At 45.5% G+C, this 26704-nt stretch overlaps 2 protein-coding genes across 2 annotated transcripts in view; both read right to left on the reverse strand.

The window, feature by feature from the left end:
* The window catches only part of LOC311135375 (GRAM domain-containing protein 4-like), a gene marked incomplete at its 5' end in the record, with an annotated part of 28627 nt that extends 25930 nt beyond the window's left edge, over positions 1 to 2697 (reverse strand). The window contains one exon of the mRNA XM_084169314.1: positions 2679 to 2697. Coding sequence (XP_084025440.1) covers positions 2679 to 2697 — 19 coding nt within the window. The remainder of the gene's footprint in view (positions 1 to 2678) is intronic.
* A 14575-nt stretch (positions 2698 to 17272) lies between these two features.
* On the reverse strand, positions 17273 to 25743 carry LOC311134763 (L-amino-acid oxidase-like). The gene is made up of 8 exons (XM_084168541.1): positions 25710 to 25743; positions 25081 to 25289; positions 24836 to 24948; positions 24166 to 24367; positions 19779 to 19847; positions 19335 to 19471; positions 18677 to 18974; positions 17273 to 18383 (listed from the first exon to the last, which is right to left on the reverse strand). Exons 1-8 carry the CDS (start codon positions 25738 to 25740, stop codon positions 17907 to 17909), a joined length of 1536 nt encoding a protein of 511 aa, XP_084024667.1. The 5' UTR covers positions 25741 to 25743; the 3' UTR covers positions 17273 to 17906.
* Between the last annotated feature and the right edge of the window lie 961 nt (positions 25744 to 26704).

Genomic DNA, 26704 nt, shown 5'->3' on the forward strand with positions numbered 1-26704 from the left:
TGCCCCCGCACATTGACTCTGCACCGGTACCCCCCTGTATATATAGCCTCCCTACTGTTATTTTATTTTACTTCTGCTCTTTTTTTTCTCAACACTTTTTTTGTTGTTGTTTTATTTTTACTTTTTTTGTTAAAAATAAATGCACTGTTGGTTAACGTCTGTAAGTAAGCATTTCACTGTAATGTCTGCACCTGTTGTATTCGGCGCATGTGACCAATAAAAATGGATTTGATTTGATTCTAAGAGTTTAATTCGGGAGATGGTAACTCGTTAAACAACTTTTTCCGTGGTGCCCCAAATTCCTAACGATTTAATTGTTACATGATTAATTTAATCGAGTGACAATTAAACATAGTTAGGTGATTTGGTAAATAACAGTCATACATTAAAGTAAGTCATGTCACGACACTACATTACCAAAAGTATATGGACACCTGTTCTATGTGGACACCTGTTTGTCGAACATCTCATTCCAAAATCATTGCCATTAATATGGAGTTGGCCCCCTCTTTCCTTCTATAATAGCCTCCACTCTTCTGGGAAGGCTTTCCACTCGATGTTGGAACATGAGATTGCTTCCATTCAGCCACAAGAACATTAGTGAGGTCGGGCACTGATGTTGGGCGATTAGGCCTGGTTCGAAGTCGGCGTTCCAATTCATCCCAAAGGTGTTGGATAAGGTTGAGGTCAGGGCTCTGTGCAAGCCAGTCAAGTTTGTTTCCTAATTTAAAAAAATAAAAAAATTAATGCACTGTTGGTTAAGGGCTGTAAGTAAGCATTTCACTGTAATGTCTGCACCTGTTGTATTCGGCGCATGTGACCAATTCAATTTTATTTTATTTTATTTTATTTGATTATACTACTACCACCTCATCTAACATAACTACAACATTCTACGCCACCATTGTCGTTGAAAGTGGAATTGGAGAATATAAAAATGCATTGTGGTTTCTAGCCAATATAGATTCATAGTTGCCAAGAGCAAGGGAGAGGCCATACTGAATGTTTCTGAAGATCCAATAAGTACTACTGTGAAATTAACTGTGTGTGACCTCTTATCCTTCAGTCTCTGCACCAGTGAATCAGACCAGAGATACCCAATGGTCCTTCAATACATGCCTGCCTTTCTTCTGAGTGGAGAGAGGCTTCTGTAACATCAACTATTAATAACCATTTATTTTATTTACTGGCACAGTGAGAAGGTCCTCGTCTGACCTTTTATGTCCAGAGGGCACTGCAGAGCCCTCTGGACAAACACGCATGCACAAAGGACAGAAACTGCCTCATAGTAAACGATCACCTCGCCACGTGATTAATTACAGTCTTGTGAAGAGCGAAAGATTATTTAGAATCTTGTGAAGTGTTTCAAGTTGTATTAGTCATATGTACAGGATACACATGGTATACTCCTGAGTGGCGCAGTGGTCTAAGGCACTGCATCGCAGTGCTAACTGTGCCACTGGTTCGAATCCAGGCTCTGTCGCCGCCGGCTGCGACCGGGAGACTCATGGGTGGCGCACAGTTGGCCCAGGGTAGGGGAGGGAATGGCCAGCAGGGATGTAGCTCAGTTGATAGAGCATGGTGTTTGCAACGCCAGGGTTGTGGGTTCGATTCCCAAGGGGGGCCAGTATAAAAAAAAAAATGTATTCACTAACTGTAAGTTGCTCTGGATAAGAGTGTCTGCTAAATGACTAAAATGTAAAATGTATACAGCATCCCAAAAAATGCTTACTTGCAGGTTCCTTCTCGACAACGCAAAAACAGTAAGAAATAATAAAAGATATGAATACAAACATAAAGTAAATGGCTCAGTAGAATAGAATAAACATTTTAGCATACGTATAATACAGGAAGGCACAATTTATAGTACAATACACATGTATCAGGTAAGGGGGGATTTGGGGTCAAGTGTTTAAATTTAGTATTATTAGCAATAGTAAATAAGAGTCTGGTAGCGGCAGTTGTGATGTGTGTGTGTGTGTTTGTGTGCTGAGGTGCAGAAGAGTCAGTGCAGGTGGTCAGGGGGTAAAATGGATGCCTCTAGGATTTACACATCAAGAGAGCAAGGAGGGATAGAAATACATATTCCTGGCCCTCTGTGAGGCTCATCCTGTTGCAGGTTGTGTGAAATGATAGATTGCGAGTGTGAAATCCAAGCTATTTAGGAGAAATGGTCAACCTTACACCACTATTAAATCTGTCAATTGTATTCAGCTCAAAGGGGTGGTATTGCCTTTGTCTGTGCAGTTGTAGAGGCTGATGATATCATAACATGGACTGTCTGTTAGACAGATGTATTGATCGCGGGGCAGATTGGCCTCAATTGATCAGCAATGCAGTGTGTGCTGTGCATGTGTGTTAAACACGACTGCAGTCGTGTGTGTAAATGTAACTGGTCATTCCTGGTAGCAATTGCGTTTACTGTAGTGTGTGTGTGTGTGTGTTTGTGTGTGTGTGTGTGTGTGTGTTCAACCATTCTCTGATCAGCATAGGGCTAATCTCTTGCGCCTGCTAATACACTAATTGAAATTAAAGTCTGGATCACTTTAATAAGCAAGGTTTGCCAAAACAGTGCAAAACAACAGCACCAATCCTGAACATGTCTCTGAGCTGCAGGTCTTACTGACTCATCAAAGCAGGATTAAAGGACAAAGCTGATCATTTACTCAATAACTTACCAGCTCCCTGAAGGCTCATGATAAAACATTCTCCCGGCCAGTGGCGATTTTAGCATGTAAATATTGGTGGGGCAAAAAATATATAAACATTGCTAGCAAAGCCACTACCCTACACAACACTAAACAATACATTAATTGCACTATAACGGTGACAAGTGGTGCCCACAAACTGTTAGGGCCTACATAAAGCTGTCCCAACAGCAGAGTCCCAACAGCAGTCCCAACACCTTACCATTGCTACACCTGGCTATCAGCGGAGCCTTGTCTGACAGCGAAACAGTTCATTCAGCCATATTCATATAGTCTCCCGAGTGGCGCAGTGGTCTAAGGCACTGCATCGCAGTGCTAGCTGTGCCACTGGAGATCCTGGCTCGAATCCAGGCTCTGTCGTAGCCGGCCGCGACCAGGAGACCCATGGGGCGGTGCACAATTGGCTCAGCGTCGTCCAGGGTAGAGGAGGGAATGGCCGGCAGGGATGTAGCTCAGTTGGTAGAGCATGGCGTTTGCAACGCCAGGATTGTGGTTTTGATTCCCACGGGGGGCCAGTATGAAAAATAATGTATGCACTAACTGTAAGTCGCTCTGGATAAGAGCGTCTGCTAAATGACTAAATGAAGAAAAAAAATCACTGCTTTCAAAAAAAACATAGCTGATATGGCTGACTTGCTTAAACAAATGTGGTTTCTACTGACAATTGAGATGTAAAAACTATGGCATAAGGGGACGACGAGCGGATAAGAGGCAATCTGTAATTGTCACGCCCTGACATAGAAATCTCTAGTTGGTTTGGTCAGGGTGTGAACATATATGTATGTATTCTAGATTGTGTATTTCTAGGTTGGACGGGTGTGGTTCCCAATCAGAGGCAGATGTCAATCGTTGTCTCTGATTGGGGATCGTACTTAGGCAGCCATGTTGCCTACCTTAGTTGTGGGATCTTGTTTCTATTACTGTTTGGCTTGTTGTATGAGTAGCCTCTTGAACTTCACATTCTGTTAGATTTTGTTATTTTGTCGGTGTTTATACACTGCTCAAAAAAATTAAGGGAACACAAACAACATATCCTAGATCTGAATGAATGAAATCATCTTATTAAATACTTTTTTCTTTACATAGTTGAATGTGCTGACAAAAAAATCACACAAGAATTATCAATGGAAATACAATTTATCAACCCATGGAGGTCTGGATTTGGAGACACCCTGAAAATTAAAGTGGAAAACCACACTACAGGCTGATCCAACTTTGATGTAATGACCTTTAAACAAGTCAAAATGAGGCTCAGTAGTGTGTGTGGCCTCCGCGTGCCTCTATGACCTCCCTATAACGCCTGGGCATGCTCCTGATGAGGTGGCGGATGGTCTCCTGAGGGATCTCTTCCCAGACCTGGACTAAAGCATCCCCCAACTCCTGGACAGTCTGTGGTGCAACGTGGCGATGGTGGATGGAGCGAGACATGATGTCCCAGATGTGCTCAATTGGATTCAGGTCTGGGGAACGGGCGGGCCAGTCCAGAGCATCAATGCCTTCCTCTTGCAGGAACTGCAGACACACTCCAGCCACATGAGGTCTAGCATTGTCTTGCATTAGGAGGAACCCAGGGCCAACCGCACCAGCATATGGTCTCACAAGGGGTCTGAGGATCTCATCTCGGTACCTAATGGCAGTCAGGCTACCTCTGGCGAGCACATGGAGGGCTGTGCGGCCCCCCAAAGAAATGCCACCCCACACCATGACTGACCCACCGCCAAACCGGTCATGCTGGAGGATGTTGCAGGCAGCAGAACGTTCTCCACGGCGTCTCCAGACTCTGTCACGTCTGTCACATGTGCTCAGTGTGAACCTGCTTTCATCTGTGAAGAGCACAGGGCACCAGTGGCGAATTTGCCAATCTTGGTGTCCTCTGGCAAATGCCAAACGTCCCGCACGGTGTTGGGCTGTAAGCACAACCCCCACCTGTGGACGTCGGGCCCTCATACCACCCTCATGGAGTCTGTTTCTGACTGTTTTAGCAGACACATGCACATTTGCGCCCTGCTGGAGGTCATTTCGCAGGGCTCTGGCAGTGCTCCTCCTGCTCCTCCTTCCACAAAGGCGGAGGTAGCGGTCCTGCTGCTGGGTTGTTGCCCTCCTACGGCCTCCTCCACGTCTCCTGATGTACTGGCCTGTCTCCTGGTAGCGCCTCCATGCTCTGGACACTACGCTGACAGACACAGCAAACCTTCTTACCACAGCTCGCATTGATGTGCCATCCTGGATGAGCTGCACTACCTGAGCCACTTGTGTGGGTTGTGGATTCCGTCTCATGCTACCACTTGAGTGAAAGCACCGCCAGCATTCAAAAGTGACCAAAACATCAGCCAGGAAGCATAGGAACTGAGAAGTGGTCAGTGGTCACCACCTGCAGAACCACTTCTTTATTGGGGGTGTCTTGCTAATTGCCTATAATTTCCACCTGTTGTCTATTCCATTTGCACAACAGCATGTGAAATGTATTGTCAATCACTGTTGCTTCCTAAGTGGACAGTTTGATTTCACAGAAGTGTGATTGACTTGTAGTTACATTGTATTGTTTAAGTGTTCCCTTTATTGTTTTGAGCAGTGTATAATAAACGACTATGTACGCATACCACGCTGCACCTTGGTCCAATCTTACACAACGAACATGACAGTAATGTCGATAAGACATTAATGAGCGAGCTAGGACGGACGTAATCAATATAACTATTTGTTCAGCACTTTTGAAATGTACAGCGACAGAATTCAGAACACAGGTGGGTGTCCAGGTGTCTGTTGGGGCATTTTCACACATAGTTCTAAGCTATAGTTCGAATCAGTTCGATTATTTGTTACATTGTATTTTTTTCATTTTGTCAGGTTGGTTTCACGTTGCCAAATGTCAAATGAACTAAAATGCCTAATGGAAACCACGTTTTCACGCAAGTCATTTGTTAATTGGGCAAGACTGTTCATGTTTAATCCCTCTATGAGATCATGGAGCATCACTTTGTGTCCCAATCGTCATATTACTTTAGCTTTCTCTCCAAACAACATGCGGGAGGAAAACAGCGCAATAGCCTGTCTAACTGCAACGTGCAGTGAATATATCCTCTATATAGCCCGTTCTCCCCTAACCTGCATAGGATGTACTCATAAATGCGCTGCTACTCACAAAATGTTTCAGAGATATCAAGTATTATAATGCGTGCATTTTATAAAATGGTTGCAGTCAAACCACCAATAATACTGTGCACCTCTGGTTCTTTTCCTGTGTTTGGTCTGGATTGCGTTCTCACCTGCAGCAAACCGCACCTGTCACGGATTCAGCCGAGGCTGTTCCTCCTCCTTGCTCGGGCAGGCTTCGGCGTTCGTCGTCACCAGAGTACTAGCTGCTACTGATCTATGTTTCTGTGTTCTACTTGTCTTGTCTTGATTGTTCACACCTGTTTCCCAATATCATTGATCACTGCCCTATTTAACCCTCTGGCTCCCACTGTATGTTGTGCGTGTTTGTTCATGTTTGGTTGTCGTCTGGTGAGCAGGTTTGTTTCCTCCCTGTGTGGAGGTTTTGTTATTTGACGTTACCTACGAGTAAAGTACGTTTTCGATTAGCTCTGTGTCCTGCGCCTGACTTCGTCCTACCACATCACACTGACAGCCTGACAGAAACACGTACCTTAATATGGAGTCAGCAGGTACATTAATTCCGTCCGGATCAATGGAGGAACGTGTCCAACAGCAGGCGACCATGATCCAGACTCTCGGTACCGCAATGGAGCGCGTGTTGAACACTATGGAACGATGGGAGAGAGGTGGTGGTCCTACACCTCCTCCAACTACACAACCACCCACACTGCTGTCCACCCCTTCGTCACCTGGGTCCAGTGGGATTTGGCTCTCGCTCCCGAGGGCGTACGATGGTACAGCTGCCGGGTGCCAGGGTTTTCTGCTCCAGGTAGAGCTCTACCTGGCTACCATCCACCCGGCTCCCTCGGGATACGAGAGCGTGTGCGCCCTCATCTCCTGTCTGTCGGGAAGAGCGCTCAAGTAGGCCAACGCCGAGTGGGGTGGAATAGACGCAGCGTCAGTACGCTATGAGGATTTCCCCCGCCACTTTCGGGCGGTATTCGATCATCCACCGGAGGGGAGAGCCATCTCCTGCACCAACTGTGGCCGCAGAGGACACACTGCTGGTCGGTGCTGGGGAGGGTCCTTCAGGAGTCGAGGCGGTAGGCAGAGCACTGGTGGACCATCTCAGGTGAGTGGGCACCCGACTCACCCAGAGCTCCCTGTTGCGCATATGTGTATAGATATTGTTTTCCAGAGATTTCCCCTCATTCCCAGCATAAGGCGCTCGTAGATTCAGGTGCAGCTGGGAACTTTATTGATCGTCAGTTTTCCCATAGTTTAGGGATTCCTATTGTTCCTGTAGATGTGCCCTTCCCTGTACACGCCTTAGATAGTCGCCCTTTAGGGTCAGGCCAAATTAGGGAGGTCACAGCTCCAATCTGGATGAAAACGCAGGGGGGTCACGAGGAGAAAATTAGTCTCTGATTGATTCTCCTGCGTTTCCCAGTGGTGTTGGGGCTTCCCTGGTTAACCTCATGACCCCACTATTTCATGGCAACAGAGGGCTCTCAAGGGATGGTCAAGTCAGTGCTCGGGGAGGTGTGTAGGTGTTTTCATAGGGACAACTACGGTGGAAAGTCCAAACCAGGTCTCCACCATGCACATTCCCCCCGAATATGCCGATCTGTCCCTCGCCTTCTGTAAAAAGAAGGCGACTCAATCACCACCCCATCGACAGGGGGATTGTGCGATAAATCTCCAGGTAGGCGCTGCACTTCCCAAGAATCACGTCACATAGCCCCTGTCACAGGAAGAGACGGCGGCTATGGAAAGATATGTCTCCAAATCTCTGGGGCAGGGATACATTCGGCCATCCACTTCAACTGTCTCCTCGAGTTTCTTTTTTTGTGAAGAAGATGGATGGAGGTTTACGCCCGTGCATTGACTACCAGGGTCTCAATCAGATTACTATCAAGTACAGTTATCCACTACCGCTCATTGCTGGTATGACGGAGTCATTGCACGGGGCGCGCTTCTTCACAAAATTGGATCACAGGATCGCGTACAACCTGGTGCGTATCCGGGAGGGAGATGAGTGGAAGACAGCATTCATTACCACCTCTAGGCATTATGAGTACCTCGTCATGCCATACGGGTTGATGAATGCTCCATCAGTCTTCCAATCCTTAGTTGATGAGATTTTCAGGGACCTGCACAGACAGGGTGTAGTGGTGTATATTGATGACATTCTCATACACTCCGCTACACGGGCCGAGCATGTGTCCCTGGTGCGTAAAGTGCTTGGTCGACTGTTGGAGCATGACCTGTATGTAAAGGCAGAGAAATGTCTGTTCTTCCAAGAGTCCATCTCCTTCCTAGGGCACCGCCTGTCCGCGTCAGGGGTGGAGATGGAGATTGACCGCATTTCGGCCGTGCATAATTGGCCGACTCCAACCACGGTGAAGGAGGTGCAGCGATTTTTGGGTTTTGCCAACTACTACCGGAGATTTATCTGGGGCTTTGGTCAGGTAGCGGCTCCCATTACCTCCTTGCTGAAGGGGGGACCGGTGTGACTGCAGTGGTCAGCTGAGGCGGACAGGGCTTTTGGTCATCTGAAGGACCTGTTTACCTCGGCTCCAGTGCTGGCTCATCCGGATCCCTCCTTAGCATTCCAGGTTGAGGTGGACGCGTCCGAGGCTGGGATAGGAGCTGTACTGTCTCAGCGCTCGGGTACGCCACCAAAGCTCCGCCCCATGCTTTATTTTCTAAGAAGCTCAGTCCGGCGGAGCGCAACCATGATGTGGGGGACCGGGAGCTGTTAGCTGTGGTTAAGGCCCTGAAAGTTTGGAGGCATTGGCTTGAGGGGACTAAACACCCTTTTCTCATTTTGACTGACCATCACAATCTGGAGTATATCCAGGCGGCAAGGAGATTGAACCCTCGCCAGGCAAGGTGGGCCATGTTTTTTACTCGTTTTGTGTTTACGCTTACTTACAGACCAGGTTCCCAGAATGCTAAGGCAGACGCCCTGTCCCGACTGTATGACACTGAGGAGAGGTCCATTTAGCCCACTCCCATACTTCCGGCGTTGTGTCTGGTGGCACCGGTGGTGTGGGAGGTTGATGCGGACATCGAGCGGGCATTACGTACCGAGCCCACTCCCCCCCAGTGTCCAGAGGGTCGTATGTACGTGCCGCTTCAGGTTCACAATCGATTAATGTATTGGGCTCACACGTCACCCTCCTCTGGACATCCTGGTTATCGGTCGGACAGGGCACTTAGTGGGAAGTTTCCTCCTGCTCGGTGTGCGCCCAGTGTTAGGCACCTAGAAACCTGCCCAGAGGGAAATTACAACCCCTACCTGTTCCACAACGGCCGTGGTCCCATCTTTCGGTGGATTTTGTTACGGACCTTCTCCCTCACAAGGGAACACCACGATCCTGGTCATTGTGGATCGGTTTTCTAAGTCCTGCCGTCTCATTCCTATGCCAGGTCTCCCTACGGCCCTACAGACTGTTGAGGCCCTATTTACACACGTCTTCCGGCACTACGGGGTGCCTGAGGATATTGTATCGGATCGAGGTCCCCAGTTCACCTCAAGGGTCTGGAGGGCGTTGATGGAACGTCTGGGGGTCTCGATCAGCCTGACCTCAGGTTTTGTGTTGGTACGGCTGTGGTCGGGAGAGGTTGTGTTTTCTCTAGCAGGAGGTAAGCTTGGCTTCTTATATGGTGTTGAGTAAAGCTTAAACCATGTATTTAGATCGTAGGTAGGTAGTTGTAGTTAGGTATTGTAGGTAGTTTATTTAGGTAGTTATTTAGGTAGTTATTGTAGGTTTCCGTAGGTAATTATTGTAGGTAAGTATTGTTTACGGCGGAGCCCGGCGAAGCACGAGGCTAGCTAGCTAGCGGGTAGCTACTGGTAACGTTTAGCAACGGTGGAGAGTTGTTTCCAATGTTATTTCACGCTTAAGAGTACCTGTAATTAAGCCAGCTAGCTACCTACCATTCAGCCGTTTTTCTAACCTCATTATCTGAGCCATCAACGTTAGGTAGTTAGTAGCTACTGTACTTAATTACACCTACTGATTGCAGAAGACAAATGTTAGCTGGCGTCGGGTAAGTTTGGCGTTATACATAGCTTGGGCTTTGTCGATTAAGGCTTAATTATGTATTTAGATTGTAGTTAGGTATTGTAGATAGGCCCGCAGCACGAAGCTAGCTAGCTAGCCGTTTTTTCAAACAAAGTCAACACAGTAGCCATTGCTAGCTAGCCAACACGACCAGCTAACTGTACTGCAGTAGCTAAATACAATATATTTGTGCTAGCTAGCCAACGTTTAATTTTTGCTGCGTTATGAAAGGAACTAGACACGGACACGAATTATCTGTTTAGTGTGTTAACACACTATTGGTAGTTTGTTGTAACCAAGTATTGGTGCTAAACTGTGTGTTATTGGATGCTAGCATGCTAGTTAGCTATGGCGTCATAGTTAGGTATCGTGGGCTGTTGTGGGTAGTTATTGTAGGTTAGCATTGTTTTCGGCGGTGCCGGGTGTAGCACGAAGCTAGCTAGCTAGCCGTTTTTCAAACAAAGTCAACACAGTAGCCATTGCTAGCTAGCCAACACGACCAGCTAACTGTACTGTAGTAGCTAAATACAATATACTTGTGTTAGCTAGCCAACGTTTAATTATTGCTGCGTTATGAAAGGAACTAGACACGGACACGAATTATCTATTTAGTGTGTTAACACACTATTGGTAGTTTGTTGTAACCAAGTATTGGTGCTAAACTGTGTGTTATTGGATGCTAGCATGCTAGTTAGCTATGGTGTCATAGTTAGGCATCGTGGGCTGTTGTGGGTAGTTATTGTAGGTTAGCATTGTTTTCGGCGGTGCCGGGTGTAGCACGAAGCTAGCTAGCTAGCCGTTTTTCGAACAGAGTCAACACAGTAGCCATTGTGTGCTGTACTGTGGCAGCTAAATACAATTTATTTGTGCTAGCTAGCCAACGTTTAATTATTGCTGCGTTATGAAAGGAACTAGACACGGACACGAATTATCTGTTTAGTGTGTTAACACACTATTGGTGGTTTGTTGTGACCAAGTGTTGGTGCTAAACTGTGTGTTATTGGATGCTAGCATGCTAGTTAGCTATGGTGTCATAGTTAGCTAGCTGAATAAAGTGGGTTGAGTCTATTCCTTGAAACATTGAACCGCTGTGGTTCACAACAATTCTGATTTCTAAAGGTGGAAGTTGGGAGAGTTTTTGTTCGGGTGGTTCAGTGAAACAATTTATAGTTTCTGAGGTGGAAGTTTTGGTGAGGGAGGCCCTGCTTTCTCCTCTCCCAGATGTTTAGTTCATTTCATTCCGATCTCCTCTGCATTATTGTAGCCATTTGCTACAGCCTGTTAACTATGCCTCTGCCTATCCCTGTTCTCTCCTCTCTGCACAGGCTACACAAACGCCTCACACCGCGTGGCTGCTGCCTCTCTAACCTGGTGGTCCCTGCACGCACCCCACACCTGGAGTTCCAGGTCTCAGGCAGCCTCTGGAACTGCCGTTCTGCTGCCAACAAAGATGACTTCATCCCAGCCTATGCTAACCTCCAGTCCCTCGACTTCCTGGCGCTGACGGAAACATGGATTACCACTGAAAACACTGCTACTCCTACTGCTCTCTCCTCGTCTGACCATGTGTTCTCGCATACCCCGAGAGCATCTGGTCAGAGGGGTGGTGGCACAGGAATCCTCATCTCTCCCAAGTGGACATTCTCAATTCTTCCCCTAACCCATCTGTTTATCTCCTCATTTGAATTCCATTCTGTCACAGTCACTAGCCCATTGAAGCTTAATGTCCTTGTCATCTATCGCCCTCCAGGTTCCTTTGGAGAGTTCATCAATGAGCTTGACGCCTTGATACGTTCCTTTCCTGAGGATGGCTCACCCCTCACAGTTTTGGGGGATTTCAACCTCCCTACGTCCACATTTGACTCATTTCTCTCTGCCTCCTTCTTTCCACTCCTCTCCTCTTTTGACCTCACCCTCTCACCGTCCCCCCCTACTCACAAGGCAGGCAATACGCTTGACCTCATCTTTACTAGATGCTGCTCTTCTACTAATCTCACTGCAACTCCCCTCCATGTCTCCGACCACTACTTTGTTTCCTTTTCTCTCTCGCTCTCCTCCAACACTACTCACTCTGCCCCTACACAGATGGTAATGCGCCGCCGCAACCTTCGCTCTCTCTCTCCCACTACTCTCTCCTCTTCCATCCTATCATCTCTTCCCTCTGCTCAATCCTTCTCCCTCCAATCTCCTGATTCTGCCTCCTCAACCCTCCTCTGCTCCCTTTCTGCATCCTTTGACTCTCTGTGTCCCCTATCCTCCCGGCCGGCTCGGTCCTCCCCTCCAGCTCCATGGCTTGATGACTCATTGCGAGCTCACAGAACAGAGCTCCGGGCAGCGGAGCGGAAATGGAAGAAAACTAAACTCCCTGCCGACCTGGCATCTTTTCAATCCCTCCTCTCTACATTTTCTTCATATGTTTCTGCTGCTAAGGCCACTTTCTACCACTCTAAATTCCAAGCATCTGCCTCTACCCCTAGGATGCTCTTTGCCACATTTTCCTCCCTGCTGAATTCCCCCCCCCTCCTCTCTCTCTGTGGATGACTTCGTCAACCACTTTGAAAAGAAGGTTGACGACATCCGATCCTCGTTTGTTAAGTCTAATGACACTGCTGGTCCTACTCACACTGCCCTACCCTATGCTTTGACTTCTTTCTCCCCTCTCTCTCCAGATAAAATCCTGCGACTTGTGACTGCAGGCCGCCCAACAACCTGCCCGCTTGACCCCATCCCCTCCTCTCTTCTCCAGCCAATCTCCGGTGACCTTCTCCCCTACCTCACCTCGCTGATCAACTCATCCTTGACCGCTGGCCATGTCCCTTCCGTCTTCAAGAGAGCGAGAGTTGCACCCCTTCTCAAAAAACCAACACTCGATCCCACTGATGTCAACAACTACAGACCAGTATCCCTTCTTTATTTTCTTTCCAAAACGATTGAGCTTGCCATCTTTAGCCAACTCTCTTGCTATCTCTCTCAGAATGACCTTCTTGATCCAAACCTGTCAGGTTTCAGGACTGGTCATTCAACTGAGACTGCTCTTCTCTGTGTCACGGAGGCTCTCCGCACTGCTAAAGCTAACTCTCTCTCCTCTGCTCTTGTCCTTCTAGACCTGTCTGCTGCCTTTGATACTGTGAACCATCAGATCCTCCTCTCCACCCTCTCCGAGCTGGGCATCTCCGGCGCGGCTCACTCCTGGATTGCGTCCTACCTGACCGGTCGCTCCTACCAAGTGGCTTTGCGAGAAGCTGTCTCCGCACCACGTGCTCTCACCACTGGTGTCCCCCAGGGCTCAGTTCTAGGCCCTCTCCTATTCTCCCTATACACCAAGTCACTTGGCTCTGTCATATCCTCACATGGCGTCTCCTATCATTGCTACTCTGACGATACACAACTAATCTTCTCCTTTCCCACTTCCGATAACCAGGTGGCGAATCACATCTCTGCATGTCTGGCAGACATATCAGTATGGATGACGGATCACCACCTCAAGCTGAACCCTGGCAAGACGGAGCTGCTCTTCCTCCCGGGGAAGGACTGCCCGTTCCATGATCTCGCCATCACGGTTGACAACTCCGTTGTGTCCTCCTCCCAGAGTGCGAAGAGCCTTGGCGTGACCCTGGACAACACCCTGTCGTTCTCCGCTAACATCAAGGCGGTGAACCAATCCTGCAGGTTCATGCTCTACAACATTCGGAGAGTACGACCCTGCCTTACACAGGAAGCGGCACAGGTCCTAATCCAGGCACTTGTCATCTCCCGTCTGGATTACTGCAACTCGCTGTTGGCAGGCCTCCCTGACTGTGCCATTAATCCCCTACAACTCATCCAGAATGCCGCAGCCCGTCTGGTGTTCAATCTTCCCAAGTTCTCTCATGTCACCCCCCTCCTCCGCACACTCCACTGGCTTCCAGTTGAAGCTCGCATCCGTTACAAGACCATGGTGCTTGCCTATGGAGCAGTGAGGGGAACGGCACCTCCGTACCTTCGGGCTCTGATCAGTCCCTACACCCAAACGAGGGCATTGCGTTCATCCACCTCTGGCCTGCTGGCTCCCCTTCCTCTGCGGAAGCATAGTTCCCGCTCAGCCCAGTCAAAACTGTTCGCTGCTCTGGCACCCCAATGGTGGAACAAGCTCCCTCACGACGCCAGGACAGCGGAGTCACTCACCACCTTCCGGAGACATTTGAAACCCCACCTCTTTAAGGAATACCTGGGATATGATAAAGTAATCCTTCTACCCCCCCCAAAAAAAAAAAAAGTGTAAAGTTGATTTCCCACTGGCTATAGGGTGAATGCACCAATTTGTAAGTCGCTCTGGATAAGAGCATCTGCTAAATGACGTAAATGTGCCCTTGAGCAAGGCACTTAACCCTAATTGCTCCTGTAAGTCGCTCTGGATAAGAGCGTCTGCTAAATGACTAAAATGTAATGTAAATGTACATGTTTTCACCCCGAGAGTAATGGGCAGGTGGAGAGAGTTAACCAGGATGTGGGTAGGTTTCTGCGGTCCTTTTGCCAGGACCGGCCGGGGGAGTGGTCGGGTTTTATCCCCTGGGCAGAAATGGCCCAAAAACTTACTCTGCCACTCTTCCACTAACATTTCTACCTTTCAGTGTGTGTTAGGTTATCAGCCGGTCCTGGCAACTTGGCATCAGAGTCAGATTGAGGCTCCTGCGTTGGATGAGTGGTTTCAGCGCTCGGAAGAGAACTGCAATTGGGGGAGAAGGGCCTTGGTCAGGGTGGTGACCAAGAACCCGATGGTCACACTGACAGAGCTCAAGAGTTCCTCTGTGGAGATAGGAGAACCTTCCAAATGGCCAACCATCTCTGCAGCACTCCACCAATTAGGCATTTATGGGAGAGTGGAAAGACGGAAGCCACTCTTCAGTAAAAAACGACATGACAGCCCACTTAGAGTTTGCCAAAAGGCACCTAAAGACTCTCAGACCATTAGAAAGAAGATTCTCTGGTCTGATGAAACCAAGATTGAACTATTTCGCCTGAATGCCAAGCATCACATCTGGAGGAAACCTGGCAGCATCCCTACAGTGAAGCATGGTGGTGGTGGTAGCATCATGCTGAGGGGATGTTTTTCAGTGGCAGGGACTGGGAGACTAGTCAGAATCGAGGCAAAGATGAATGGAGCAAAGTACAGAGAGATCCTTGATGAAAACCTGCTCCACAGTGCTCAGGACCTCAGACTGGGGCGAAGGTTCACCTTCCAACAGGACAACGACCCTAAGCACACAGCCAAGACAACGTAGGAGTGACTTTGAGACAAGTCTCTGAATGTCCTTGAGTGGCCCAGCGAGAGCCCAGACTTGAACCTAATCAAACATCTCTGGAGAGTCCTGAAAATAGCTGTGCAGCAATGCTCCCCATCCAACCTGACAGAGCTTGAGAGGATCTGCAGAGAAGAATGGGAGAAACTCCCCAAATACAGGTGTGCCAAGCTTGATGCGTCATACCCAAGAAGACTTGAGGCTTAATCGCTGCCAAAGGTGCTTCAGCAAAGTACTGAGTAAAGGGTCTGAATACTTATGTAAATGTCATATGTCATTATTATTTTATTAGCAAACATTTCTAAAAAAAAAACAGTTTTTGCTTTGTCATTATAGGGTATTGTGTGTAGATTGAGGGGGAAAAAACAATTTTAATCAATTTTAGAATAAGGCTTTAAGCTAACAAAATGTGGAAAGAGTCAAGAGGTCTGAATACTTTCCGAAGTTACCTAGCATACTACAACAACTTAGCAACAATGACTGACAAGAAGAATGTTGACAGACTACTTTGAGATGAAATGGAGAAAACATTATGTCACGCCCTGGCTCTGGGGACGCTTGTATGTTGATCCAGGGTGTGAGTGTTCTTTGTGTTGTTCTAGTTTTGTGTTTCTAGGGTGTAGTTCTAGTTATTGTGTTTCCATGTTGGCCAGAGTGGTTCTCAATCAGAGGCAACGAGTGTCAGCTGTTGCTGGTTGTCTCTGATTGGGAACCATATTTAAACAGTCTGTTTTTCCACAGTGTTTGTGGGATCTTGTTCCTGTGTAGGTTTGTGTTTTGCACTAAGGACGGCACGTATCAATTTGTTATTTTGTTCGTGTGATTACTATAATAAATATAAGTATGTTCACTTTCCACGCTGCGCCTTGGTCCTCTGTATCCGACGATCGTGACACATTAGATCAAACAAATGCATTCAGATATTTCCTCTGAGTATATCTTCAAAGAACATCAAGCAGTTTTATCAACCTCTCTCCACAGAAATATGAACATCAATGCACCAGAATATGCAGACAAATGAAATAATAAGATGAAAAATATAGTTGCTCTTCTAATGTGGTCAGGGACGTTGATTTGGCGATAGGCCTTGGCACATGTCTAGTCTGACTAAGCTCTGCCTGCAGTGATGTAGACAGCAGTTTTTCTCACCACCCTCGCTTGAGTGAACTACATTAACAGGAAGGGGGTTGAATAAACATGAACGCCATGTGTCAAAGGGGGACATTTTGGCCAAAATCCCCCCGAAACCGGCAGCGGCACCATGGCATGGCGAGTGACTGGACATAACAAAGTTATCTGGAAGAGTCCAAACTAAATTAGGAAACAAACTTGACTGGCTTGCACAGAGCCCTGACCTCAACCCTATCGAACACCTTTGGGATGAATTGGAACGCCGACTTCGAACCAGGCCTAATCGCCCAACATCAGTGCCCGACCTCACTAATGTTTTTGTGGGTGAATGGAAGCAATCCCATCTTCCAACATCGAGTGGAAAGCCTTCCCAAAAGAGTGGAGGCTATTAAAGAAGGAAAGGGGGGGCCAACTCCATATTAATGCCAATGATTTTGGAATGAGATGTTTGACAAACGGGTGTCCACATAGAACAGGTGTCCATATACTTTTGGTAATGTAGTGTCGTGACATGACTTACTTTAATGTATGTCTGTTATTTATCAAATCACCTAACTATGTTTAATTGTCACTTGATTAAATTAATCATGTAACAATTAAATCGTTAGGAATGTGGGGCACCACGGAAGAAGTTGTTTAACGAGTTACCATCTCCCGAATTAAACTCTTAGAAGATATGTTATATATCGATAATAGTCACTTATCAAATAATTACCTCTTATCAGTCTCATTCTGAACGTCGCATAATCCTCGAACCTGCAAGAACCCTAAACTTATTGATGAATCAGCAATACACAAATTGGCTTAATTATTTATTTACTAACTAACTAAATAATAACACAATATAAACACACATAGGTTATTGATTACTAACGTAATACATTGAAAACAGGTCCCTAGTGGACTGTTTTTCAAGGCTTTTTATGCACTCGGGGTAAAAGGGGCTGTCACGATCGTCTAACAGAGAGGACCAATGCGCAGCGTTGAATGCAAACATATTTATTCACACTGAAGGAAACACGAACAAAACAATGAACGATACATGCCAGTTCACGGTTACCATAAACAGACTATAAACAAAAACCCACAAACACGAATGAAAACCCGACTGTTTAAATATGGCTCCCAATCAGAAACAACCAGCTGACACTCGTTGCCTCTGATTGGGAGTCACTCAGGCCAACATAGAAATAAGTAAACTAGACCCACAACCTACAACAAAAACATAGAAACTAACACCCTGGCTCAACATACGAGAGTCCCCCGAGCCAGGGCGTGACAGGGGCGTTCCATCATGTTTACACAATCTCTGATGTCACTCGGGCGTAGCTAGTCACTGTGCATAGTTTATATGAAAAACTATTATCTCATTAGAAGACTAAAATCACATTCCTATCTTCACCAAAATACTCTTACTTAATCATATATATATATATTTATGACCAGCTGTTAAGTCATAAAACTGGCCCCCAGGAAAGAGGGTGTTCAAACCTCTGCCTAGCAGGAATGTTTGATCCTCAACCCATGAGGGCAATTCATGACAGTAGTGCACATACACAAATATGTAGACAAAAACACTTTCACCAGTGGATTACAGTATACTGTACTGCACCTGTTCTCTACTCTGTGAGGTTATTGATATTTCTGGCTGCCCTTAGAGCAGACTTCATCGCCGTCTCTATCCAGGCATGAGGCAGGGCTGTGTGCTCCCCAGCAAAGTGGATCCTTTTGTCGTTCATGAACAGCTCTGCGGCGTAGTCTATATGCTGATACGGGGTGAAGAGGGCAAACGCCCCAAGACTATAGGGATCCAGCGCCCACTTCTTCACCAATCCTCCGATGCATAGCGGCCGTATGCCCTCCCCGTGGATCTTGACAAGATCCTCCAGCACCAGAGCCTGCAGCTCCTTGTCATCCACTCCATGAAAGAGGGTGGCGTCATCCGAGAAGGTATAAGAGGCCAAGAGGACCCCAATGTCCGTGTTAGGAAATTTGTGGCTGGGGTAGTAGATGAAACGAGAGGGCAGATCCGTGATACTCCTCCCTCCATTGATGTCATCTTTCTCCCAGAACCTCTCACTGAATATCAGGACCACCTTCATAATGATAATGATATCAACTTTATTAATAGCCCTTCTCATTAGAACAGTTTTAAATAACAGGATCAAACTATCAGAATGCACAGTATATAATACACCAGTGGGGACCCACAGGACTGCAAATGTTATTGCTAGCTCAGTAACCCCTGGTTCAACTAACCACTGAGCGTTTGATTAAATGCGTCAGGGGTGTTAGTGCTGGGAAAGAAAAAAAAAATATCACCAAGGCCCCACTCCAGACCTAAAATTGAGAAAACCTTAACTACTGTATATTACACTGCAACCCTTACCTTGGTGGCACTATCATAGTGCAGCGACCGCAGCGCCTCCATCTTGTATGCTGAGAGCGGGGGCTGGAAGTCGATGAAGAGTGTAGCCTTGGCGGTGGCTGTCACCAAGGCGTAGTCTACTGTCAAGTGGCTGAGGGAGGATGGTTTGTGCCAGAGTTGGTGGTCCTGGTAGGACACGGTCACTTTATTGCTGGTCTGACTGATACGTTTCACCTTGGAGTTTAGGTGGATGGTGCCCTTCAAGTCCTTGCAAATGGCATTGGGTAGTTTGTCAAACCCGCCTGTGACCTCAAAGTAGCTGAAAACAAAAACATAATCACACTGCTGTAAAGTCTGTGCATTCATAGGCTATACAGCACGTGTAAATGTGTTGTAACCAAAGTAGTGAGGCAGTGGTGCCTAGTCTTATCTGGAGAGGGCCGTTGTGCGACCAGGCTTTTGATCCAACCGAAAAGTAACACACCTGTATACGGGTGTGTTTAATTATTTACAGTCTTCAGTCAAGGCTTTGATTGCTGGAGCTGCATCATGTTTGTTACTGTGGTTGGAACAAAAGCATAGACCCACCCCTACCCTCTGCTGATGTAATTGAACTCCACCAAGTAGGGCTCTCTATAATCAGCTGATTGTGGTGTATATACAGAAGGGGCATTCTTACGTAGTCTCATCATTGATATCAGACTGATCATACAGCGCCTCTGTGAGTGCAGTGTAGAATAAACTGTTCACATTCAGAATATCCCCAATCATCCGCAAAGCACCACGACTCAGATTCACCTCGTTCACAAGATACTCCTGTCAGAAACAAACAATTTACACTTAACATTAGCTGTACTGTATATGTAGAATGGCTGAATGAAAAGGGCAAGTGGCTATGTTCAAAGGAATATATGCTAAATGTATACATAATGTTGTAATAATGTTACAATCAATATCAACCCATCACATTCTCATTTCCAAGTCAGAAAACTGAAAGACAGTTTTTACTCAAAGCAGCGGCTGTATCTTGTCTGGTGTCATCACTCAACATGGGTTATCTCATAAAAGCCAACCATATACAGTAGGCCTACAAGGAGGGCTATGAAGTGCTTTCTTTCTTTACCTTTACAGAGTACATGTCATAGTTGTCCAGCATGGCAAGGCAGTCATGGCTTTCCACATAATCTCTTATCTGCAACAAATCATGTATGGCTCAGGTACAGTTGAAGTCGGAAGTTTACATACACCTTAGCCAAATACATTGAAAATCAGTTTTTCACAATTCCTGACATTTATTCCTAGTAAAAATTCCCTGTCTTAGGTCAGTTAGGATCATCACTATATTTTAACAATGTGAAATGTCAGAATAATAGTAGAGAGAATTTTTTAGTTCAGCTATTGCAGTGGTCACCAAACTACGGCCCGCGGGCCGGATACGGCCCGTCAGCACATTTGGCCCGGCCCTCTGAACAATCCCAGAGACGCTATCGGATTTTTTTCCTATTTGGCCTCCAGAAAAAAAATCCTAGGCCCGGCCCTGTCAAAGAGAGAACGGAATAATGGCGAAAAGGTTAGGTAAGAGAAAAATTGATTCAGAATGCAGGGTATTTAACCCGCAGTGGACAAACGATTATTTTTTTGTTCAATGCAAAGAAAAGGCTGTTTGTCTCATCTGTCAAGAGACGGTGGCGGTATTCAAAGAATACAATCTTCGCCGACACTATGAATCCCGTCACAAAGACAAGTACGATAGCTTGCAAGGCCAAATACGAGCAGACAAACTCTCAAAGCTAAAAAGTGGACTACTATCTCAGCAGAATACATTTGTACGCCAAGCTCAGCTGAACCAGGCATCCGTTCGGGCCAGCTTTCGGGTTGCTAAACTGATAGCAAGCAGCGGTAAGCCTTTCACTGACGGAGAGTTTGTTAAGAAATGTATGGATGCTGTCGCGGAGGAGGTGTGTCCCGAGAAGAAAGATGCATTTAATGCCGTAAGTCTGTCGGCGAGTACAATCACCAGACGCGTTGAAGAAATCGGGAGTAATGTATATGCCCAGCTGCAGCAGAAGACGAAAGAATTTGACTTTTTTTCATTAGCACTGGATGAGAGCACGGACGTGCAAGACACAGCGCAACTGCTCATTTTTATTCGTGGAGTTAGCGCAAACTTTGAGATATGCGAGGAGCTGGCAGCCCTCCAAAGTCTCAAAGGGACTACAACGGGAGAGGATATTTTTGACAAAGTGTGCCAAACCATGGAGAAGTTGGACCTGGACTGGTCAAAGCTAGCTAGCATCACGACTGACGGGGCTCCTAGCATGGTGGGCGAAACTCGCGGTCTAATAGGACGCATGAACCGGGAGTTGGAAAAAAGGGGTCTCACCGCCCCGCTACGAGTCCACTGCCTAATTCACCAGCAAGCACTGTGCTGCAAAGTGTTGACGTGGGATTCTGTAATGAAGGTTGTGGTGTCGTGCATAAACTTCATCAGAGCAAAGGGACTTAAACACAGGCAGTTCCAAGAATTCCTGTCTGAACTGGAGTCTACGCACGGAGATGTGCTGTACTACACAGAGGTCCGATGGCTGAGCCGGGGCAGAGTTTTGAGGCGTTTTTACGAGCTGCTACCCGAAATTAACGCATTTCTTCATTTAAAAGACAAAACGGTCCCAGAGCTGATCGACCCAGAATGGAAATGGCACCTCGCATTTTTAACAGACGTGACAGAAATACTTAACAGCCTTAACTTGCAGCTACAAGGCGAGGGGAAACTCATTTGCGACATGTATTCACACATAAAAGCATTTGAGGTGAAATTAGCGCTGCTTTTGGAACAAGTGAAAAAGCGCAACTTCGTCCATCTTCCTGCTACCCAAAACCTGTCGACAGAGAACCCAGCGGTCCCGTTACCAGCTGAAAAGTGCGTGGAAGCACTGGAAATGCTGAAGGCGGAGTTCGGTGTGCGATTCAGCGAACTACATGTTCATGCAAAAGAAATCCGTCTTTTTCAGAACCCCTTTGTTGCCGACATTGATGAAGCCCAGCCTTCATATCAGTTTGAGTTGGCTGAGTTACAGAACTGTGATGTTCTGAAAGACGCATTCAAGCCCAACAGTCTCATTGACTTCTATGCCGCCCTCCCAAACGACACATATCCAAACATCAAAAAACACGCAATGAAAATGTCCACAGTTTTTGGCAGCACGTATATCTGCGAGAAAACCTTTTCTCGCATGAAACTGCTGAAAACTCCGATGAGATCAAGATTGACAGATGAACATTTGCATCAGTGCTTGAGACTGGCTGTAACTAGAATGGAACCTGATATTCAACTTCTCACCAGCCAGATGCAGGCCCACAGTTCACACTGATGAACATACATAGGTAAGCTCACTTTTCTGACTTGAATGAGTCATTCTGAGCATAAACAAATATAATCATAATAAAATCTACTGGGATAAAATCCATCTTTACAACCATACTGGTAGTGAAATGTATTGTGCTGTGTAGGTGCTGTATCACTTAGTTCAGTTTCTCAACCTGCTTCCTTTGTGGTTTTCACAGGGAAGTTGATGAGAGAGAGCTGCAAACAGCGGTGTCTACAAGCCTGCTGGAACCTACAAAAGGATTATAAGGAAGGAACACAAGAACTTTAAGAGACTGCTCATATGTGTCAGAGAGATTCTGCTCTGACAACTGAGCTGAACTTTTATCTGTTAAGATTGTGCATGGCACAACAGAAAGTTAATGTTCCATGGCTTTTTTTTCTATGAAGAACCCAGAGAGAGTTATTTAGTTATTATTTATTTCATAAATAGTGTTATTTGGTTGGGTTATTTGGTTATGTGTGGCTTTCTGGAAAACAATAAATTTTTTAAGCTCCCCTACGATCGTCACACTTTTTCTGTTACAAACTGACACCGGCCCCCCATCAGAGAAGGGAAAAGTTATGTGGCCCTCACAGGAAAAAGTTTGGGGACCCCTGAGCTATTGTTTCTTTCATCACATTCCCAGTGGGTAAGAAGTTGACATACACTCAATTAGTATTTGGTAGCATTGCCTTTAAATTGTTTAACTTGGGTCAAACGTTTCGGGTAGCCTTCCACAAGCTTCCCACAATAAGTTGGGTGAATTTTGGCCCTTTCCTCGTGACAGAGCTGGTGTAACTGAGTCAGGTTTGTAGGCCTCCTTGATCGCACACGCTTTTTCAGTTCTGCCCACACAGTGATGGCCACTCCAATACCTTGATTTTGTTGTCCTTAAGCCATTTTGGTACAACTTTGGAAGTATGCTTGGGGTCATTGTCCATTTGGAAGACCAATTTGCGGCCAAGCTTTAACTTCCTGACTGATGTCTTGAGATGTTGCTTCAATATTTCCACATAATTTTCCTTCCTCATGATGCCATCTATTTTGTGAAGTGCACCAGTCCCTCCTGCAGCAAAGCACCCCCACAGCATGATGCTGCCACCCCTGTGCTTCACGGTTGGGATGTTGTTCTTCGGCTTGCAAGTTCCCCCTTTTTCCTCCAAACATAACGATGGTCATTATGGGCAAACAGTTCTATTTTTGTTTCATTAGACTAGAGGACATTTCTCCAAAAAGTAAGATCTTTGTCCCCATGTGTAGTTGCAAACCGTAGTCTGGCTTTTTTATGGCGGTTTTGGAGCAGTGGCTTCTTCCTTGCTGAGCAGGCTTTCAGGTTATGTCGATATAGGACTCATTTTACTGTGGATATAGATACTTTTGTACCTGTTTCCTCCAGCATCTTCACAAGGTCCTTTGATTTGCACTTTTCGCACAAAAGTACGTTCATCTCTTGGAGACAGAACGCGTCTCCTTCCTGAGCGGTATGACGGCTGCGTGGTCCCATGGTGTTTATACTTGCGTACTATTGTTTGTAGAGATGAACGTGGTACCTTCAGGCGTTTGGAAATTGCTCCCAAGGATGAACCAGACTTGTGGAGGTCTACAATTATTTTTTTTCTTGGCTGATTTCTTTTGATTTTCCCATGATGTCAAGCAAAGAGGTACTGAGTTTGAAGGTAGGCCTTGAAATACATCCACAGGTACACCTCCAATTGACTCAAATGATGTCAATTAGCCTGTTAGAAGCTTCTAAAGCCATGACATAATTTTCTGGAATTTTCCAAGCTGTTTAAAGGCACCGTCAACTTAGTGTATGTAAACGCCTGACCCACTGGAATTGTGATATAGTGAATTATAAGTGAAATAATCTGTCTGTAAACAATTGTTGGAAAAATATACTTGTGTCATGCACAAAGTAGATGTCCTAACTGATTTGCCAAAACTATAGTTTGTTAACAAGACATTTGTGGAGTGGTTGAAAAACAAGTTTTAATGACTCCAACCTAAGTGTATGTAAACTTCTGACTTCAACTGTATATGTCATGTACATTTTGTGATAAGATGTCACAGTAACTGATCAGGATAATAGTTAATTCTATTGTACCCTAAAACCCTACTTGATTCCCCTGCTTCTGCACCAACCTTCTGCAGAGCCAAATCAAAGAGCTGATCAGCTGACTTCCCTCTCTCCTCTTCATTCAAGGTATAGTTGAGGACGTCTGGGTCCCCTTTCACCTCATAGGTTTTGTGCAGCAATCCATTCACCAGATAGTAGGTATTTTTGTCATCCTCAATGAATGGGTTTAGCCTAAGGCCCATATTGTTTGCAATCTTCAACAGAATTCTATGGAGTGAGATATCTTATGGTTAACATTGAAATGTTGATGTAAAAGCAAGCACATGCTGTCATTCCCATGCAAATAATTTTAGATAAGATACTTGAGTTATTTTCAAAAATAAACGTTAGGAGATAAGATATATTGTGATAGCTTTGTATTGTGGAGTATAGGACTGAGAGTCAAGCACACTGACTCCGTTCAAGATCATTCTGAACTGCTTAATTTCCTGTTTTTACAACTCAGAATCTCTCACGTCTACATAAGCGTCCACTGCTAGAACTACCCATGACCAACATTGCAAAACTCTGACTCATATCTATCATACAGGGTTAGGGTCATATGCAAGAAATGTGAAACTGAAAAATCGTCATGGAAAGCAATGCAATGTCAATTCACTTCATGAAATCATTGAATTCAAATTCAACTGACCCCAATCCTGCAATGGTAAGTCAGAGCTAACAGGCCTTACTCACGTATGGAAGTTAGGGATCCTCATGGCACCAAGCTCTGCGTACCAGTGCTCTCCCTTAGGTCTGTACGTCTCCACCCGTCCTCCTATTCGATCACTTGCCTCTATTATGGTTACCTGGAGGTCCAATAAAAGTCAGTGAAGTGATCATGTACTGCACATGCACTATTTGTAATAGGTGTTATACTGACATAGAAATGAGACATTTACATTGTGTTTAGAGACTGTTCAGTGAATCTGGGTGACTACCTTGTGTCCTGCCTCCTCCAAAAACTTTGCTGCCGTCAGGCCAGAGATGCCAGCCCCGATGATTGCAATATGATGAGGTGTGTTGGTTTGGGGGAGACCCTTGTCCACTATCATAAGTAGCTCATTATAGTCTGGGTCTTGTAGGCAATCAAATAGAGGGTCCTTTCCATTCACACTGAAAACTATGACCACAACTATGGCCAGAGGGACTAGGAAAGACCAGAAATAGATGAGAATGGAAATCAAATGAATAAGAAATAAGACATCAATTATCAGTAATTGCAAGATCATTTAATGGCAACAATGAAAAGCCAATAATATCAATCCAAATTATTTGTTCATATTAGTACTTTTGACAGAATGTTCTAACATCCCTTTCTTTATTTCTTAACAACATTTGGAAATACCCCAAAAGTTACTGGTTCAAATGTAATGCAGAAGTTGAGCAGATGCTCAAGTTACTGGTTGACATTTACATTGTTGCATTAATTTGAATGTGTAGGCTAAGTTGAGTGCACATTGAAGACCATAATAAACTCTAACTAATTTACAAATCAAGCTGTCATTATAGGCTATAAGAATGTATTGGATGTTTTGAAGAAAAAGGGTATAATCAATCAAATACTTACAGTATTTACACAGAGCCAAATAAGGGCTCATACTCACTCCAAAGCCCATTACGTCTTCCAAAGGTAAATTATAGCAAAACGAAGCATATGTTTTCTGATAAAGTTGTTTGCTGGTGTTACTTTAAAGTCTCTAAAAGCTCACCTAACCTGAGAAAGAAAATTGTTTTCTGTTTCATTTGTTTTATCAATAAATTGAACTGCATTGTGTTCATGTGTAGGCTCTATCAGAATTATGTGTACTCACCCTGCTCTTCTGTCAAATGGCAGTAAGCTGCCGACTTGTCTTTTATAAGGATGTATCAGGCAATCGAGAGTCACAGGGGCTGTGTTTAAGCCCTGTCTTTTCTTATTGACTCGATATGTGCAAGTTGCTTATTGACTTAGGAACCAGATCGGCTAGCTGAGCATTTGCATCAGTGCATACGACAACAACTTAGCAACAATGACTGACAAGAAGAATGTTGACGGACTACTTTGAGATTGCAATAGTACTGCTTGTATGCTCTGTAAAATGAAGAGAATAATAGAAGTACATTAACACTGTCCCTCTTTGCGCCATTTATCCAGAGAAGCAGTGACACATTTCACCAGGTCTACTTGCTGACAACTGTAATGTACATCAATTTATTCCATCCGTGTAAATTAGACCTGAATGTTAATTAGATGTACCCCATAAAAGATCTATAGTGCATCAAAAGTGTTAAGAAGTGACAGCCAGGCCTGGTATGGGTGTAAATAGATCTGGAACAGCTATTTGACATTAGTTCATAATCGTATGGATGATATTCAAGTACATATGTTGTAGAATTAAACACCTATATGCCTTGAAATGTTTATGGATTGAGAACCAGTTGAGGGGTTAATACAGAGCAGAGACATTTATGTGTTTTTCATAAACACCCTGCAGCTGGTCTGGGTATGTCGGTGACATGTGATTGCTGTGTGGAGATTGGAGTAACTATGGACCTAGTGTTATCATTTGTTTTGCTTATGAC

This window comes from Coregonus lavaretus, assembly GCF_964263955.1.
Source record: "Coregonus lavaretus genome assembly, chromosome: 9".
Lineage (NCBI taxonomy): Eukaryota > Metazoa > Chordata > Actinopteri > Salmoniformes > Salmonidae > Coregonus > Coregonus lavaretus.

Excerpts from the sequence above, each read along its gene's own strand:
- LOC311134763 (XM_084168541.1), bottom strand. The coding sequence starts at position 25,740 with ATGAGCCCTTATTTGGCTCTGTGTAAATACT. Across the intron at positions 24,368-24,835 it reads AGGATCCCTAACTTCCATAC|AATTCTGTTGAAGATTGCAA; the intron begins GTGAGTAAGGCC and ends CTCACTCCATAG. Across the intron at positions 19,472-19,778 it reads ATGACATGTACTCTGTAAAG|GAGTATCTTGTGAACGAGGT; the intron begins GTAAAGAAAGAA and ends TGTTTCTGACAG.